Source organism: Bombina bombina, chromosome 2 (assembly GCF_027579735.1).
Source record: "Bombina bombina isolate aBomBom1 chromosome 2, aBomBom1.pri, whole genome shotgun sequence".
NCBI lineage: Eukaryota > Metazoa > Chordata > Amphibia > Anura > Bombinatoridae > Bombina > Bombina bombina.
Window position 1 is genome coordinate 76,478,340 of NC_069500.1, and position 17,602 is coordinate 76,495,941.

Consider the following 17,602-nt stretch of genomic DNA (forward strand, 5'->3'; position numbering starts at 1 on the left):
GGATAGAAGATATAACACAAAGTGATGGTGTTAAATGAATGTAGCCAAAATGTGGTCAAAGAACAAAATTTATGCTGAAAGCTACCTTCGTAAAATGTTCTATGCTGAGAAGCTGGGCACTTTGAAAAAAACATATATGGCTCTTTATATGATCCTGCAAGAAGCGAACCGATCTGTAAGGAAAGATTTCTTAAAGGATTTGTTAAGTTAAACTAAAAGATAATGGACAAATACAAAAAAAGAGAGAGAGAAAGAGACGTTGTTAGAATAATTGGCTATCCTGCAAATATAAAAGGTAGTTGGCCAAGTGGAAAAGTAATGGTGTCCTTCGCAGATCAGGTGTTAAATTCTTGGAACTGTCTTTCAGAGGCACTGATGAAAATTTAGGTTTCTGTACTCATGGGAATAAAAAAACATATTACTATTTTAAGCATAAGGGAAAGCCAGGAATCAATTACAGTTAGAGACTTTGGAATAAAAAAGGAAGCTAACAGGTAAAGATATATCATGGGTATGTTCTTTATTTCTAAGTTTACCTTATTGAACAGGAAGACTGTTGCATGACAAGTGTTTTGTGTATTCTCTTTTGCTGTAGTTTATTTTCAATTCTTTAAATTGATCTGGGGATAGCAGCATGTTATGCACTTGTGACATTTTTTATAAATGGGATTTGTGGTTACTTAAAGATCATTTGTTTGCAAGGCAAGTAATTCATATTTGCTACAAATACAAATAATAAATCTTTGTTTTAAGAGCCCTGTGAACAGTTATCCTTCAGTCACGGTCAGCTGCAATGTTGAAAAACAACAACAGCCAATCAGCTTTATCAGATTTCACTTAAATTTCGCAAGATTTCATAGTAAAGCTCTTTAAATTGAGGAGGGAAATAAAATTATCGTGCTTTCACATGCTAGATGCACACTCCATTGCATGTTCCTGATTGGCTGCTTAAAGTTCCCTTTACAAGGGGATGGAACTACTGAGGAAATTTTGAGTTAAAATATCTTCTTTTATTTTTACACATAGCTGTAGCTGTTATTTTCTGGTCAGCTTTTTTATAGATATGCGGCATCACTTTCAGGTGCTTCAAAATCTAAGTATAATGTCCCTTTAAGTGTCTTGCATTGTCTGAAGCCGTCATGCGCAGTAGAGACAAACACTTGGCCTTGAGATAGGGAGCGTGAGGTACACAAACAGCTGTGAGGTCTGGGGAGCGCGAGGTAAGCTGATTGAAACAGCCTGTGGCAAGAGATATGGAGCGCGAGCTACTCAACAGCTGTGAGGTGTGCTGCGTGAGAAGCGGCCACACGCTCTCCAGACCTCACAGCTGTTTGTGGCCGACGGGAGCGTTGCGATGGGGGCGTGGCCGGGCGTCGCGATGGGCGTGGCCGGGCGGGTGCTGCCGCGATGGGGCGTGGCCGGGCGTCGCGATGGGCGTGGCCGGGCGGGTGCCGCCGCGATGGGGCGTGGCCGGGCGGGGTCCCGCGATGTGAAGACTTCAAGACAGAGCCAGAGAGGGAGCAGGAGAGGGGGGGAGAAGGAGCAGGAGAGGGGGGGAGAGAGAGCCAAAGGGGGGAGAGAGAGCCAAAGAGAAGGGGGGGAGAGAGAGCCAAAGAGAAGGGGGGGAGAGAGAGCCAAAGAGAAGGGGGGGGGGAGAGCCAAAGAGAAGGGGGGTGGGAGAGCCAAAGAGAAGGGGGGGGGGGAGAGCCAAAGAGAAGGGGGGGGGAGAGCCAAAGAGAAGGGGGGGGGGAGAGCCAAAGAGAAGGGGGGGGGGGAGAGCCAAAGAGAAGGGGGGGGAGAGCCAAAGAGAAGGGGGGGGGGGAGAGCCAAAGAGAAGGGGGGAGAGCCAATGAGAAGGGGGGGGGGAGAGCCAAAGAGAAGGGGGGGGTGGGAGCCAAAGATAAGGGGGGGGAGAGCCAAAGAGGAAAAAGAGCCAAAAAGGAGAGAGAGACAAAGAGGGGGGAGAGAGAGCCAAGAGAGCCAAAGAGGGGGGAGAGAGAGCCAAAGAGGGGGGAGAGAGAGCCAAAGAGGGGGGGGGGAGAGCCAAAGAGGGGGGGCAGAGCCAAAGAGGGGGAGCAGGAGAGGGGGGGGAGAAGGGCCAAAGAGGGGAGAGAGAGCCAAAGGGGGGAGAGAGAGCCAAAGAGAAGGGGGGAGAGAGAGCCAAAGAGAAGGGGGGGGAGAGCCAAAGAGAAGGGGGGGGGAGAGCCAAAGAGAAGGGGGGGGAGAGCCAAAGAGAAGGAGGGGGGGAGAGCCAAAGAGAAGGGGGGGGGGAGAGCCAAAGAGAAGGGGGGGGGGAGAGCAAAAGAGAAGGGGGGGGAGAGCCAAAGAGAAGGGGGGGGGGAGAGCCAAAGAGAAGGGGGGGGCAAAGAGAAGGGGGGGGGAGAGCCAAAGAGAAGGGGGGGGAGAGCCAAAGAGAAGGGGGAGAGCCAAAGAGAAGGGGGAGAGCCAAAGAGAAGGGGGGGGAGAGCCAAAGAGAAGGGGGGGAGAGCCAAAGAGAAGGGGGGGGGAGAGCCAAAGAGAAGGGGGGGGGAGCCAAAGAGGAAAAAGAGCCAAAAAGGAGAGAGAGCCAAAGAGGGGGGAGAGAGAGCCAAAGAGGGGGAAGAGAGAGCCAAAGAGTGGGGAGAGAGAGCCAAAGAGGGGGGGTAGAGCCAAAGAGGGGGGGGGCAAAGAGGGGGGGGCAGAGCCAAAGAGGGGGAGGGAGAGCCAAAGAGGGGGGGAGAGAGCCAAAGAGGGGGGGAGAGAACAAAAGAGGGGGGAGAGAGCCAAAGAGGGGAGAGAGAGAGAGCCAAAGAGGAAAGAGAGCCAAAGAGGAGAGAGAGCAAAAGAGGGGAGAGAGCCAAAGAGGGGGGAGAGAGAGCCAAAGGGGGGGAGAGAGCCAAAGGGGGGGAGAGCCAAAGAGGGGGGGAGAGAGAGAGCCAAAGAGGAGAGAGAGCCAAAGAGGGGGGGGGGAGCCAAAGAGGGGGGGAGAGAGCCAAAGAGGGGGGAGGAGAGCCAAAGAGGGGGGAGAGAACAAAAGAGGGGGGATAGAGAGCAAAAGAAAGGAGGGAGAGAGCAAAAGAGGGGAGAGAGAGAGAGAGCAAAGGAGAGGGGGGAGAGAAAGCAAAAGAGAGGGGGGAGAGAAAGCAAAAGAAAGGGGGGAAGAGAGAGCAAAAGAGGAGAGAGCAAAAGAGGGAGAGAGCAAGGGGTGGGACCGCTGTACTGCAAAAAATGGCCCGTGTACACGGGCTTTAGTACTAGTTCTTACTAATTGAACAAGAGATAAACAGGTTAGCATCCTATTCCCTTGAGTTATTCATTAAAACAGCAAAACCATGTGCAGGTTATTGAATAGAGTCCATGATGAATACATTAGTTAATGTTTAAATAGATGTTTGATTGGTAACTTAATGAATTTAATATAATATAGTTGGTAATTGTAGATCAAAATCTGGACACAAAAGGATAGTAATAATTGAAGAAATAAAGTTTTCTTTTATAAAATAATTTACAAGTCTCTCCTCCCATTCTTCATTTCTCAGCAAGGAACATTAATATGACTCTTCCACCTTGAAGCAGCTAATTAGGCATTTGACCTATCTTAACATCATTTGTAGCTGCACAGGCATGGTGTAATTACATTTTACACTTATGTACGAAGATCTCCTTTCACTATGTAAACTGTATAATGAAGACTTTCCATTTGAAGCCTAGCAAGACCTAGCCTTAGCTCTGTCACTCGGAGAAGCAGCAGTTTTCAGCTAGGCAGCTCCTTATTTAATTTTCTGTAAATTACAATCTTCAAGAAAGTGAGAAAATTATAGCATTGGCTTAAGCTGCGGTAGGTAAAAATCATGCTGCTGCTTTGTGAATTCTTTGCACAACACCGCTGGCGAGCTGGAATGCCACTTATCGTTTTATACTGAAAAGAGAGTTAAAGAGATGGAAACTGGACACAATAATGGAAACAATCAACCCATTAGTGACAAATCTGCATACATATGTGCTTGCGAAGAAACCGCCCCTAAAAAATATATATGTATTATATTCATGTAATCAAGAGAGGCGACATTAAAACTAAAGCCATGTAATTATTGCATGAAGACCTAATAGAATATAAATGTGCATGCACAAATACAGGACGTTATGTGATACAACTATGTATTGCGTAACCAACTGTTTTCTGATCATGTTGAATTTTCAAAGACTGACATTCTCAAAAGCTTACTTGATATGTCAATAAAAGAGAAATAGATGTTGTTGCCTATGGAACTGAAACTGCTTGAAATCTGATAGCAGACACATACGTACAAATAAGAGTTCAATTGTATGAGTTCATTTTAATTGTATTAATCATAATATAGTATAGTACTACCAGTAATTGTCAACTATGATTTGCAGGGAGGATATTGGCTCACAGGCTGACAGAATTAGTACTAATATTAAATTAATATTCATACTTGTCTATTGTTGGACTCTGTGGTATAAATTAAATAAAGGTCCATATAAAAATTTAAATCAGCTTTTGAATTTACTAATGTTAAAGGGGCATTAAAATAAAAATGTAATTTTCTATGTGATGTTATTATATACTGTATTTGTAATTTAATTTCTTTATTAGTTAGCTCCCTTTTTATTTTGTTTAACCCATTCAATATGTTTTTTTCTACTGGCCCTAGAGTGGCTGGATAGTATTCTTTAGCATCCAGAACCTGTCACAGAAACATTCTACAGAGTAAGAAAAGTAAAATATATATAAGTAAGAAAGTAAGAATATATATAAGTAAGAAAGTAAGAATATATATATAAGTAAGAAAATAAGAATATATATAAGTAAGAAAATAAGAATATATATAAAGAACAAAGTAAGAATATATATAAGTAAGAAAGTAAGAATAAAAAATAAAAAAAAATAAAGTAGTTTAGCTCTGTATAATTAAAATGAGTAGCAGTGAAATAGTTTAGGACTTGTAAAAATCTCCAAGTAAGTCCATGTCACCCTTTCTAATGGAGATGAAAGTGCTACATTAAATAGTGAGATCTACTTCCATTTATCATGACACAGTAGCTCTCTAATGCTGTTTGGCAGAATTGTTGCTGATTCTCTATGATGGACGGCACATTTTATCAGCACAAGTTCTTTACTTTATTTAATATATATATAGCTCTGGAAAAATAAAAATATTGTCATTTAGAACATTTATTTGCAAAAAAATGACAACTAGTCAAAATAGCAAAAAAAAAGCAGAATTTAGAAATCAATACTTGGTGGAATAACCCTGATTTTCTATCACAGCTTTCATGCAACTTTTACATTGTTGTTGGGTGACTTTATACCACCCCTGGCACAAAAATTAAATTACTTCAGCTTTGTTTGATGATTTATGACCACACACACATATGTGTAAGGCCACGCCAACCTTACGTCAGCGATTGACCATGTAAGTCTGGTGTAAGTTCCCTGGCGCTCACAATCCAGGAACACAGTGAGGAGACTGTAATACCAACCGCCTAGGTGCGTTGACGCTTGACAGAAATAGTTTATTGAACAACTGAACGTGAGATACTAGTATCAGTGATCACTGTGGATCTTTTGTGGGACAACATGTACTTGAGCTTTTTCATACCTCATTCTGTTTGAGGGTACTTTTTGTGAGTAGACACCCTGCGGGTGGTGTTTTATCGACTTTTATGTAATAAATTATTTTTTTATTAACAAAAAGTATAGTATAGTATTCTACTCGATGTTAAAGAAAGGAAATACTCAAATCTCTAAGTCATCCAGGACCACTGGAAATGTCATGCACTTCAGTTTGGAAGAATTTTTCAAAATTATAAGTTGGCTGCACTAGTCAGTATTCATTTTATTTTAAACTAAATTAATACTGAATATTATTAAAACATTTACATTACTATTCGTTAAATGAATATAAATGTTCCAAAGCTACAGGTAAAATATTTTACTTGTAGCCTTATACCTTTAGCATGGTGGAAAACCGCACTACCCCAAGTCCTCTTCTTCACAGAGAACCGGCCACGTTAATAAACCTTCTAAGCCTCCTATTAGTGCGGCCGGGGTTCTGTAAAGAAGAGTACTTGGGGTAGTGCGGGTTTCCAGCATGCTAAAGGTATAAGGCTACAAGGAAACTTTTTCCCCTGTACCTTTAAAACATTTACATGAATTTATTTAAATTGTTTTGGTGCATTCGTTTATATGTGTGTTTGTGTGTATATATATATATATATATATATATATATATATATATATATATATATATATATATATATATATATGTTAGCTTATTCATAATTATCATCTTGACAACTGCACAACAAATGTTCTGATTTTATTTATATATTTATTTCATATACTATTTTTTGGATTTCATTAGTTTAACATAATTTAACTATAACTATTTTTATAGTTACTCTCTCACTTCTAAGCATTGGGCCATTAAAGGTGTACAGTTGAATGCATCTTGTTTCAACAATTTAAAAGGTCATATAAGTAAATATATATTTTTCTCTAACTAAACTACATATAATCTATTAAAAAGTCTAAGTATTTTTCTATTTTACCTTTATTTATGGTTTAGTTATGCTTGATTTTCTTATGCAAAGCATGAGTGTTAGCCCTCAATCTGTTCCAGAGCTTATATCCTTGCACTTGCCTATTGAATGCTGATAACCTTAAAGAGACAGTATGATATTTTTATTTAAAATGTTTAGTTATGCGTAATAAAACAAGATTGCTAAATACGTTCATTATTTATTTTGGCCCTTTTCATTTAATTAAGCTCTACAAAATAACCGATAATAATAGTATTAATAATGCAAAGTAAGAAATGTCTAATTCTTAGAACTTAAAGTGCACCTTGCTGACTTCTCCACTAACCCTGCTGCACATGTTTCTCTAAATCATTGTTTCTCAACCGCTGTTCTCAAGTACCCTCAACAGGTCAGGTTTTCATTATAGCTGAACCAGTGCACAGGTGAAATAATCAGCTGATAAGTGAGAGCAGGTTAGTAACCATGGTTACTGATTAGCTGGTTAGTTTGCCTGTGCATGTGTTCAGCTATAAGGAAAACCGGGCCTGTAAGGGTACTTGTAGACTGAGGTTCAGAAACACTGCCCTAAATTGCTTTAGCTGATAACAGCTAACATTACGAACATGGCTATCCTTGTTGTTGGCAGACAAATTGTCTCCTCCAAATAAGGCACATGGTGGTTTGGAGTTTTGCTATTGATAAACAAATGCAGTAAAAAGGTTGCAAATTTAAGTTTAACAAACTGTTTAGACTTTACAGTATTTTTTTTTTTTTGTACATAGAATTATGTGTCGCTTTAGGAAACATGGAGATTTGATAGTGTGGAATTGACATTTTTGCCAAGAAGAATTATGCCAAAGGCGTCTGACATAATTGACCAAATAAAAATGGTAGTTTTGAAAGAAAATCTAAAAAAATGTAATACAAAGGGTAAAAATAAAATGGCACTTAATCTCTTTTTGATTTTGTTGTTGTGGTTTTACCAAGAGTATTGCAGAGTCATCCCAAGTAAACCGTTTCATCTCTTCCTTTTAACGTGACCTTTTCACTGGATGTGGTTACTAACATAGCTAAATAATCTGATCTAAAACCATTTAAAATAATCGGAATTGAAGGTTACTATATAGAAACGTAATAAAGGACAGAAATACTACTCCTAACAAATACATAATAAATCATTCTGTGTAATGAGAAAACTGTTTGCTGAAAAATAATATCTTAGCTGCTTCCATTGTATGGTCCTATGTTACAATGCATATATAGAAATTTTTAGCCATCCAATCAAGTGTCAATCAGTTCCTCATTACACAGAAGCAAAAAGATTAGGCAAGACTCAGCTTTTAACATACTTCAAGGGGTTTATTAATTAAAAGTTATAACTACTCTCATATGAGGTTTTAAAGCAATTTGGGTTTTTCTATGCTTCACAGAAAGTTATTTTTATTCACAAATTAGGTAATTTAAAAGCCGTGATCAGTATTCACCTTAATTTTTAACGTTTAAACATTGCACAACTAGAACATTTTCATTTTTTTTTGCAAGAGAAAAAGAGCTAAACACAAACATTTACCTACTCTTATTTATGAACATCTGTCTACCTTTTTCAATACAATAATAACCTAATTTACTGATGAACTGTTTTTGCACAGGGAACGTGCTATGAATACATCGCAACCGGTAACATTGCAGCTCACTGTGGGAAATCTAAAACCAGAAGAATCTTACTCCTTTCGTGTTGTCGCGTACAATGAGTGGGGACCTGGCGAGAGCTCCCAACCTCTCAAAGTTGTGACGCAACCGGAATGTAAGTACTACAAAATATATTTAAAGGAATATGAAAGCTAGACGTTCATGGTTTAGATAGAACATATAATGTTATTTTTTTTTTCAATTTACTTCTGTTATTAAAGGGACAGTCAACACCAGAATTTTAGTTGTTTAAAAATATAGATAATCCATTTATTACCCATTCCCCAGTTTTGCATAACCAACACAGTTATAATAATACACTTTTTACCTCTGTGATTACCTTATCTAAGCCTCTACAATCTGCCCCCTTATTTCAGTTCTTTTCACTTGCATTTTAGCCAATCAGTGCTTACTCCTAGGTAACTTTACGTGTGAGAGCTCAATGTTATCTATATGACATACATGAACTAACGCCCTCTAGTGGTGAAAAACTGTCAAATTGCATTCACATAAGAGGCATCCTTCAAGGTCTAAGAAATTAGCATATGAGCCTCCTAGGTTTAGCTTTCAACTAAGAATACCAAGAGAACAAAGCAAAATTGGTGATAAAAATACATTGGAAGGTTGTTTAAAATTGCATACCCTATCTGAATTATCAAAGATTATTTTGGACTTGACTGTCCCTTTAAGTTTACTCCATTTTATGATTGCACATGTCAATATATGAATTGTTCAAGAAGTATATCTAGGTAGCCCCAGGAGCTCAATGCATTACAATGGTAGCTACACACATATGCCTCTTGCCATTGGCTAATAATATTTGTTCAGTTAATTCCCACTGCACATTGGAGCTAACAGCAGGAACACCCTTTAAATAGAAAATTAATAAATATGGCTATGATACAATACACACAGTGTATTATAAAACATTAGTTATAGCTACATTCATTTTTGTAGGAAAATAAGCATTTGACATTGGGATCTATTCACAGGGTTCCAAGATTATAAAGTCATTCTTTTCAAGTGACGTGTATAACCCAATGTTGTTATTAAACAGCTATAACTGGGCTCATTAGAAATATAGCAAGTCAGCTGACCATATCTATTTTAGGTACAAATATACCTATAACCAATATATGTCTATAACTGGTCTCTTATTAGAAGTATAGCAAGTCAGCTTACCATATAAGATACAAATATGTCTATAACCAATATATATATATAACTAGCTTCATATTAGAAGCATAGCAAGTCAGCTATGCTTACCTGATAATTTTCTTTTCTTCAGACGGGGAGAGTTCACAGTTGCATTCATTACTTTTGGGAAATACAGAACCCGGCCACCAGGAGGAGGCAAAGACACCCCAGCCAAAGGCACAAATACCTCCCCCACTTCCCTTATCCTCCAGTCATTCTTTGCCTTTCGTCACAGGAGGTTGATAGAGAAGTGTCAGATGATTTCGGAGTAGTCTCTTATGGAGGGTAGTACTCTTCAAGATGGGACAGGAGTTTTAAGTAGTCCTGTCAGCCTCTCAGTGAGAACATGGATGAAAGTTAGAGTACGGAGATGCAGGGAGAGTCTTTCTGTGAAACCATCCCGACTCATATTAACTGCTCCACAAGCAATCAGCGTTGACGAGTTTCGCTGCCTGCTTTCTTCACTCAAGTCCATATCAGAAGCAACGCTACTATCTGTCAAACTTGAAGGGCCGTGTTACTGTTCCATGGCATAGATTCCGGTAAGATCATTTAATTTTCCTTTTATTGTGGGAATGTAATGTAAATGGTAGAAGACAGGGTCTCAGTGGGATTCTTTATGGAATCAAGGGTTAATGTCTCATGAGGGGGGTTATTTAGCAGTGGGGGACTTTAATCATGTTTGTTATGTGATTCTGTCTGCTTATGTGTAGAAATGTTGGGCTCATGGCTATTACGGAACCTACAATTTTTTAGAGATATACAGTTCTTGTTGACTGACACGTGCTTTTCTTTGGCCAACATGTCGCACCTTGTGACCGGTTGTGGTCACGTTTTCATTTTCCATTTCTGTATCGTGACCGAGTGTCGGTGGAGAGGATCTGTTTCTCTACTTGTCTGGGTCATGGTGAGTGCCCCAGCCATTGGGGGTGTAAGGTGCCAGTTGCTTTTGTCCATAATTTAATTAGTCAAGCTATGGAGGATTCTTATAGTTCGGAGAAGGATTTCTCTGATCCAGATTCTGTTATTTGCATAGATTGTGAGGAGGCCAGGGTAATCCAGCCCAATCAATTATGTTCTGTATGCCATAATAGAATGCTCTCTTCTCCCTCTGGGGTGAGGTTAGAGACCACTGAGCCATCCGCCTCTGAGGATTTGGTGTCCCATGAGGTGCATTCCCTAGAATATTATGTTTCTACACAGGCAGTTGTCCCACATACTGTTACCCCTTCTCCGGAAGAGGTTTATTTCCACCAGAGGTTACTGTACGGTTCTGCATGGCCATATCTTTGGAGTTGGTGCACTTACATCTTTCTAATTGCAAACGAAGAGTTCATCTGTGTCCCCTTAACCTGGGGGTGTCAGGTGAGAGTTCGATTATATCGGATCTTTCCCCTTGAACAGTTTGGTTGTACCCTGGTCAGCAGGCTGGTTCTGGTTGGGTACTAATTCACTCTGTACTTTTGAGGTTATATCGGATATCTTGTATCCTTGACAACAAGTTGGTCCTGTTTGGGTACTAAGTTTGCTTACCGCTTGTTACGAGGTTGTTTTTCTTGTTTCTACAAGTTATAGGAGGCCCTTCTATCCTAGATATTAGGCTGGTCCTACTTTATTTCATCTTGGTGGGGCGTCCGATGTTTGGTCATACTCGATACTAAGTGTTTTGTCCCTGCATTGCTTACATGGTTTGCTTGGATTACGAATTCTGCTATGGCAATATATTTGTAGTTTTTGAGGTCCTTTGGACAGGAGTCCTCCCTTCCAAAGGGGGAGGATCAGATATCTGCACTGAGATCTCCAGTACTTGGTGTAGTGGCCGATTATTCCTCCCTATTGGTACTCCTTGTGGATGGGATTGTCCGATTTTCAGATCTCTTTTGCCAGTGTTTCTCTCCTCTTTTTTTGAGGATTGCTGTGCTTTTCCCTTCCCCTTGCCTTTTGGGGTAGGGCTTTCGGTCATCTGGTTGCCGAGACCCAGTTCTTAGGGACCGTTTTTGTCCTTGCAGTATCCTCTTTTTGATCCTATATACTTGGGGATCTGGAGGATTGTTATAAAGTCTCTCTTGCCGTCACCTGATAGGAGTTTTAGGGTGCTCATGCATTCCTTAATTCCTTGAGCTGTAGGTTGTCTAAGGGTTGATCCAGACTGGATCTTTAGAGACTGATTTTCTCTCAATCATGGAGTTCTGATCTCTTTTGTTTCCTTCCTTTGCTTTTGGACTTTGTGGGTGTTATCTTAGAAGCCTTTTTGGGCTGAGTGGTCAACCTCTGCAATACTTCATGAGAGATAAGAGTTCAAGACCCCATGGGGATATGGCATGCATCAAGTTTTGTTTAAATTTCATTTCCAGGTAACATTGTGGATGTTCTGCAAGGTTTTTGGTTTTGATCCGGCACCATTTTTTGGGGTCTGGTTTTTTAACCTAGTCCTTGTCCTTGGCTTGGCAGTTTGGTTAATCTGTTTTACAGATTTTAATAGTCTTGGATTTGTCTGGCGTTCAGTAGTAAGCTTGTTTTCTCGGTCCTGGGGAAATCTCCTTGTTCCTACTGGAGCAGTTCTTTCTCTCTTCTGGAGAGATGGAGGAAGTTTTTCCTGGGAATTTCTTTACTGTAATATTCCTGTGTTTCTTTGTTTTCCTTCTATTTGGAAGGCTCTGGTCTACTGCACCTATCCAGTTGGTTCCTCCTGAGGTAGTTTTCCTCATCTGTCTCTAGGAATTCAGTGGGTCAAGGGTTTCTCTTGTCTGAAGTGTACCCTCCTTTTGGGTTTCAGCGGGGTAACCAGGATAGGTATCCTGGATCCCGAGTGCCTCTTTCCTGCTTCTTTTCCTTAGGAACTCGTGGCTGGAGATTTGTTATCTGATCTCTGGGCCTTGTCAATGCTAGGATTTTTTAATCTCTCTTGTCCTTGGGGACATTATCAGTCGATTCTGTTATAGGACTGTTTGATTGGAGTAGGGGTCAGGAATTCTGACTGTTCTGTTTGGGCATCGAGCATGTCTCTTGTCTCCTGAAGAATCCTTACTTAGGTTGAGAAGCCTTCCCTTAGCGGGTAGTTGGTTCTTCTTTATTGGTCAAGGTGTTGTCCTCCCTTACCTAGTTTTCTAGTAGGGAGGAAGTTGGTCTGCCCTGCTTTCTGATTTTTTTTCTCTTGTTCTTTTCCAGGAATGTCCTGGTGCAAGTTTGCTAGCTACTCATTTGGCTAGTTACTATGGTTGGACGTTTAGTATGACTGCCTATCCGACGGAAGCCTGCGGCTTTCGTTTGTGGCATAAACGGATGTTACTATTCCATTCCTGTTCTGCTCCCTGGTTTTTTTTTCTGACCTATGGGTGTTCAGTTTCTCTGTGCTAGTTAGCTGTCTATGGTAAGGTAGTCTTGTTCTACCTTTTGTCCCTTTGTCCTACTGGGACTTTGGTTCTGGTTAAGGCGTTCCATTGGTTCTTTTTGGATCCATGTAGGAGGTGATCTGGAATTTTTACTTTCCTTGCTCTCCTCCGTCGGTAGACTATTTTTCGACGGGCTTTTGTCCTCTTGCAGCCTGGTAGCCACTCTTTTTGAGTTATGCTAGGGGCTTCTCTCTCTGTTTTTTCCTGATTTTTTGGAGATTGTTTATGTAGGTTCTTTCGGACCTTATTATCTGATTCTTCCCTTCTTTCAGTTATGGAGAATGTGGTGTGGGAGTTTGTTTGTTGTTTCCCTTGCCATTGTTCATTGAGAGGTTTTTCTTTGTGTGCTTCTAGAGAGTGGGATTGTTGTCTCCTCAGAGGCTTTTGTGCTCAGTGGAGTCCAGAATTTAGTGTGATCTCTAACTGGGATCTTATGGTTCTATTTGATGTCCAGTTACCTTGTCCCCTTCCATATTTTGTACCTCCTGCTTCTGTTGAAGTAGTTTTTTAACGGGTATCCGGGTTGTGTCAGGCTGTGGTGCCATCAGAATGGGCCGCCTCTTTGTTCCCGCCCGTTTGCATTCAGTGTTCTTATTTAAGCTTGGGTATTGATTTCCCAAAAGTAACAAATGCATCTGTGGACTCTCCTCGTTTTAAGAAGAAAAACTTAAATTATTCTTACCTGATAATTTTCTTTTCTTCTGTACTGGGAGAGTCCACAGCTCCCCATCTGTTTTTATTCTGTGGGAGGCCTTAAATTCTTTTTTTATTTGTTGTTCTGGCACCTTTTTTCACCCTGTTTCCCCTACTGTTCCTTGTTCCCTTGGCAGAATGACTGGGGGATGAGGGAAGTGGGGGAGATATTTGAGCCTTTGCCTGGGGTAAGCATAATTTAAGCTTTTAGATACAAATATGCCTATAACCAATATATGTCGTTAACTGGCTTCTTATTAGAATTATAGCAAGTCAGCTGACCATATCTATTTTAAGTACAAATATGTCTTTAACCAATATATGTCTATAACTGGTCTCTTATTAGAAGTATAGCAAGTCAGCTGACCATATCTATTTTAAGTACAAATATGTCTTTAACCAATATATGTCTATAACTGGCCTCTTATTAGAAGCATAGCAAGTCAGCTAACCATATCTATTTTAGATACAAATATGCCTATAACCAATATATGTCTATAACTGGCCTCTTATTAGAAGTATAGCAAGTCAGCTGACCATATCTATTTTAGATACAAATATGCCTATAACCAATATGTCTATAACTGGTCTCTTATTAGAAGTATAGCAAGTCAGCTGACCATATCTATTTTAAGTACAAATATGTCTTTAACCAATATATGTCTATAACTGGTGTCTTATTAGAAGTATAGCAAGTCAGCTAACCATATCTATTTTAGATACAAATATGCCTATAACCAATATATATCTATAACTGGTCTCTTATTAGAAGTATAGCAAGTCAGCTAACCATATCTATTTTAGATACAAATATGCCTATAACCAATATATGTCTATAACTGGCCTCTTATTAGAAGTATAGCAAGTCAGCTAACCATATCTATTTTAGATACAAATATGCCTATGACCAATATATGTCTATGACCATTAATCACCTGAGACTTCATAGCTTCATAATATTGTTTTCTAATATACTTTTTAACCCCACATAATTTTGGAAAAAGAGAACTGGCTATAGAGTTAATTTGTTTCTTCACAATTTAGAAAAAAATATATTTATACAATCTGCACTTGTTTCAGAAAGAAGCAATAAGGCTTTAAAATATTTGATAATAATAAAAAAGGAATAAGGTAGTATTAGCCCCACAGATGCCTATTTGAACAGAAGCAATGTCTTGTAAAATAATCTCTTTAAGAGATCAGTAGTGCTGCATTTGTCCTTTTTTTTTTTTTTTATTTTTTTTTTTATAATCATCAAAATTTGAAGAGCTGGTAGTTTAATGGAAGTTTTTTTTTTTCTTCCCAACAGAAGATTAAATCTTCATAAGCTTCCACTTCTGGTTGCTTTTTTATGTATAATTTTACCAAAGTCCTATAAGTCGTGATTTGAATCCCTTGAGAAATAAAACGTGTCTAATCTGTTCCTGCCACATGCCGAGGACAAGGGAATCAATTATTTCCTTTTTCAGTTTATCTAAATGTCAAAATTTTGACATAATTAGAAAATTAGTGGATTTCTTATGTAAGTTGTATCTGAGTTTTTTTAACCATTGAACAAAAATATTGCAAGATGACCGTGATCCATTAATTATCTTTTATTGACACAATCAGTACTGTATAATTTATAGAGTAACCTTTTATTAGTAAAGCTAATGAAATCAGTTTCATTAGTTATATTTTAAATCATATTATATTTAAATACTACAACTAAAGGGACAATACTGTTTGAATTGATAGTAATTATTTGAAGATACATTTTTGTATATTATGTTTGTTCTAATTTTGTTTGCTTTGTAGCTGGTTTAGTATAAATATATATTTTTTCTATGTAAAGTACATTATCCTTAAATAATGAAAATGGACAATGTAATAATGATTATATTAGTTACAATCACCTAGATTACAAGTTTTGCGTTCGTGTTTAAATGCTGAAAAAATGGCAATTTCAGTGTTAAAACAGCATTAAAACAGCAACGCATTTGTTAAAATGATGCTTTTTCATGGGACTTTCATAGCGCTGCCATTACAAGTTTTGCGGTGAGGCTAAAAAGCTTGCGTTACACCCTATAACGACAAGATCCGTACAGCCATCTGAGAGCAGTAGTTATGAGTTTTACGCAACAAAACTGTTACATAAAACTCATAACTAAACTATTACAAAGTACACTAAACACCCATAAACTACCTATTAACCCCTAAACCGAGGCCCTCAGGCATCGCAAAACAATATTTTAAAGTTATTAACCCCTAATCTGCCGCTCCTGACATCGCTGACACTAATACAATTTATTAACCCCTATTCTGTCGCGCCCCGACATCGTCACCACTATTATAAAGTTATTAACCCCTAATCTGTCGTCCTCCCACATCGCTCCCACTATAATAAACCCCTAATTTAACCCCTATTCTGCCGCTCCCGCCACCGCCGCCACTATATTAAACCTATTAAGCCCTAAACTGCAAGTCCCCCAAAATGAAATATACTAAATTAAACTATTAACCCCTAAACCAAAAGCCCCCCACATCACAATAAACTCATTTAAACTAGTAACCCCTAAACCAAAAGTCCCCTAACTTTATATTAAAATTACAATTTCCATATCTTAAATTAAATTAAAACTTACCTTCATCCAGGCGGCATCTTCTATCTTCATCCTGACGGCGTCTTCTGTCTTGATCCCGGCGGCGCAGAGCGGGTCCACCCTGAAGACATCTGGCGCAGAGCATCCTCTTCATATGGTTGCCGCCGTATGCTGAATCTTGAATGCAAGGTAGCCTTTTCAAAACGGCGTCCCTTGTATGCCTATTGGCTGATTTCATTTTGGAAATTCAAATCAGCCAATAGGATGAGAGCTACTGAAATTCTATTGGCTATTCAAATCAGCTAATAGAATTTCAGTAGCTCTCATCCTATTGGCTGATTTGAATTTCCAAAATTAAATCAGCCAATAGGAATGCAAGGGACGCCATTTTACAAAGGCTCCCTTGCATTGAATATTCAGTATACGGCGGCGATGGTATGAAGAGGATGCTCCATGCTGGATATCTTCAGGATGGACCCACTCCGCGCCGCCGGGATGAAGATAGAAGACGCCGCTGGGAAGAAGATAGAAGATGCCGCCTGGATGAAGATGGAGCCATCTGGATGAAGATGGAGCTGTCGGGATGAAGATCCTTCAAGTGGGACTTCAGCAACTGTGAGTACCTAAAGAGGAGTTAGTGTTAGGTTTTTTTTTTAAAGTTTTTTGGGTGTTTTTTTTTTTTAGACTAGGGGTTGGGCATTTCTTAAAAGATACATACAAATGCTCTTTTCAAGGCAATGGGTAGATTAGGTTTTTTTAGATAGTTTTTTTTTATTTTGTGGGTTTGGGGTGGGGGTTTGTAATGTTAGTGGGTCTTTGTATTTATGTTTTGAAAAATAGCTGATTTCTTTAGGGCAATGCCCTACAAAAGGCCCTTTTAAGGGCTATTGTTAGTTTATTATAGATTAGGTTTATTTTATTTTGCGGTGATTTTTTTTTTAAAATGGGTATTAGAATAGGAATAATTGTTATTATTTTGGATAATTCGTTTGTTGTTTTGTGTAAAAAAAAAATCGTTTTGGGGTGGGTTTTTCTTTTTAGAATAGCCATTTTTATTTTTAATGGGCAGCAAAAGAGCTAATGCCCTTTTATGGGCAATGCCCATACAAATGCCCTTTTCAGGGCAATGGGTAGATTAGGTTTTGCTTTATTTTTATTTTGTGGGTTTGGGGGGTGGGGGTTTGTATACTGTTAGGGGGTGTTTGTTTTTCTTTTGTAGAAAGAGCTAATTTCTTTAGGGCAATGCCCTACAAAAGGCCATTTTAAGGAACCACAAAAAGCCTTTTTAAGGGCCCTAGGTAGTTTATTATAGATTAGGGTTTTTTTGCTTTGGGGTGGGGTTTTTTTTTTTTTAAAAGGGCATAAGAAGAGGAATAATTTTTATTGTTTTTGGATATTTTCATTTGTTATTTTTTGTAATGGTAGGTTTTTTTATTTTTTGTAATTTTAGGTTTTAGTGTAAGGCAGCTTAGGTTTTATTTCACAGGTACGTTTGTTTTTATTTTAACTAGGTAGTTAGTAAAT

General features: G+C 39.0%; 1 protein-coding gene across 1 annotated transcript in view; it reads left to right on the plus strand.

Moving 5' to 3' along the window:
* Nucleotides 1-17,602, plus strand: part of DCC (DCC netrin 1 receptor) — a 980,012-nt gene that overhangs the window by 718,747 nt on the left and 243,663 nt on the right. Inside the window, exon 9 of the mRNA XM_053701117.1 lies at nucleotides 8,175-8,329. Within this exon, the coding sequence (XP_053557092.1) occupies nucleotides 8,175-8,329 (155 nt within the window). The remainder of the gene's footprint in view (nucleotides 1-8,174; nucleotides 8,330-17,602) is intronic.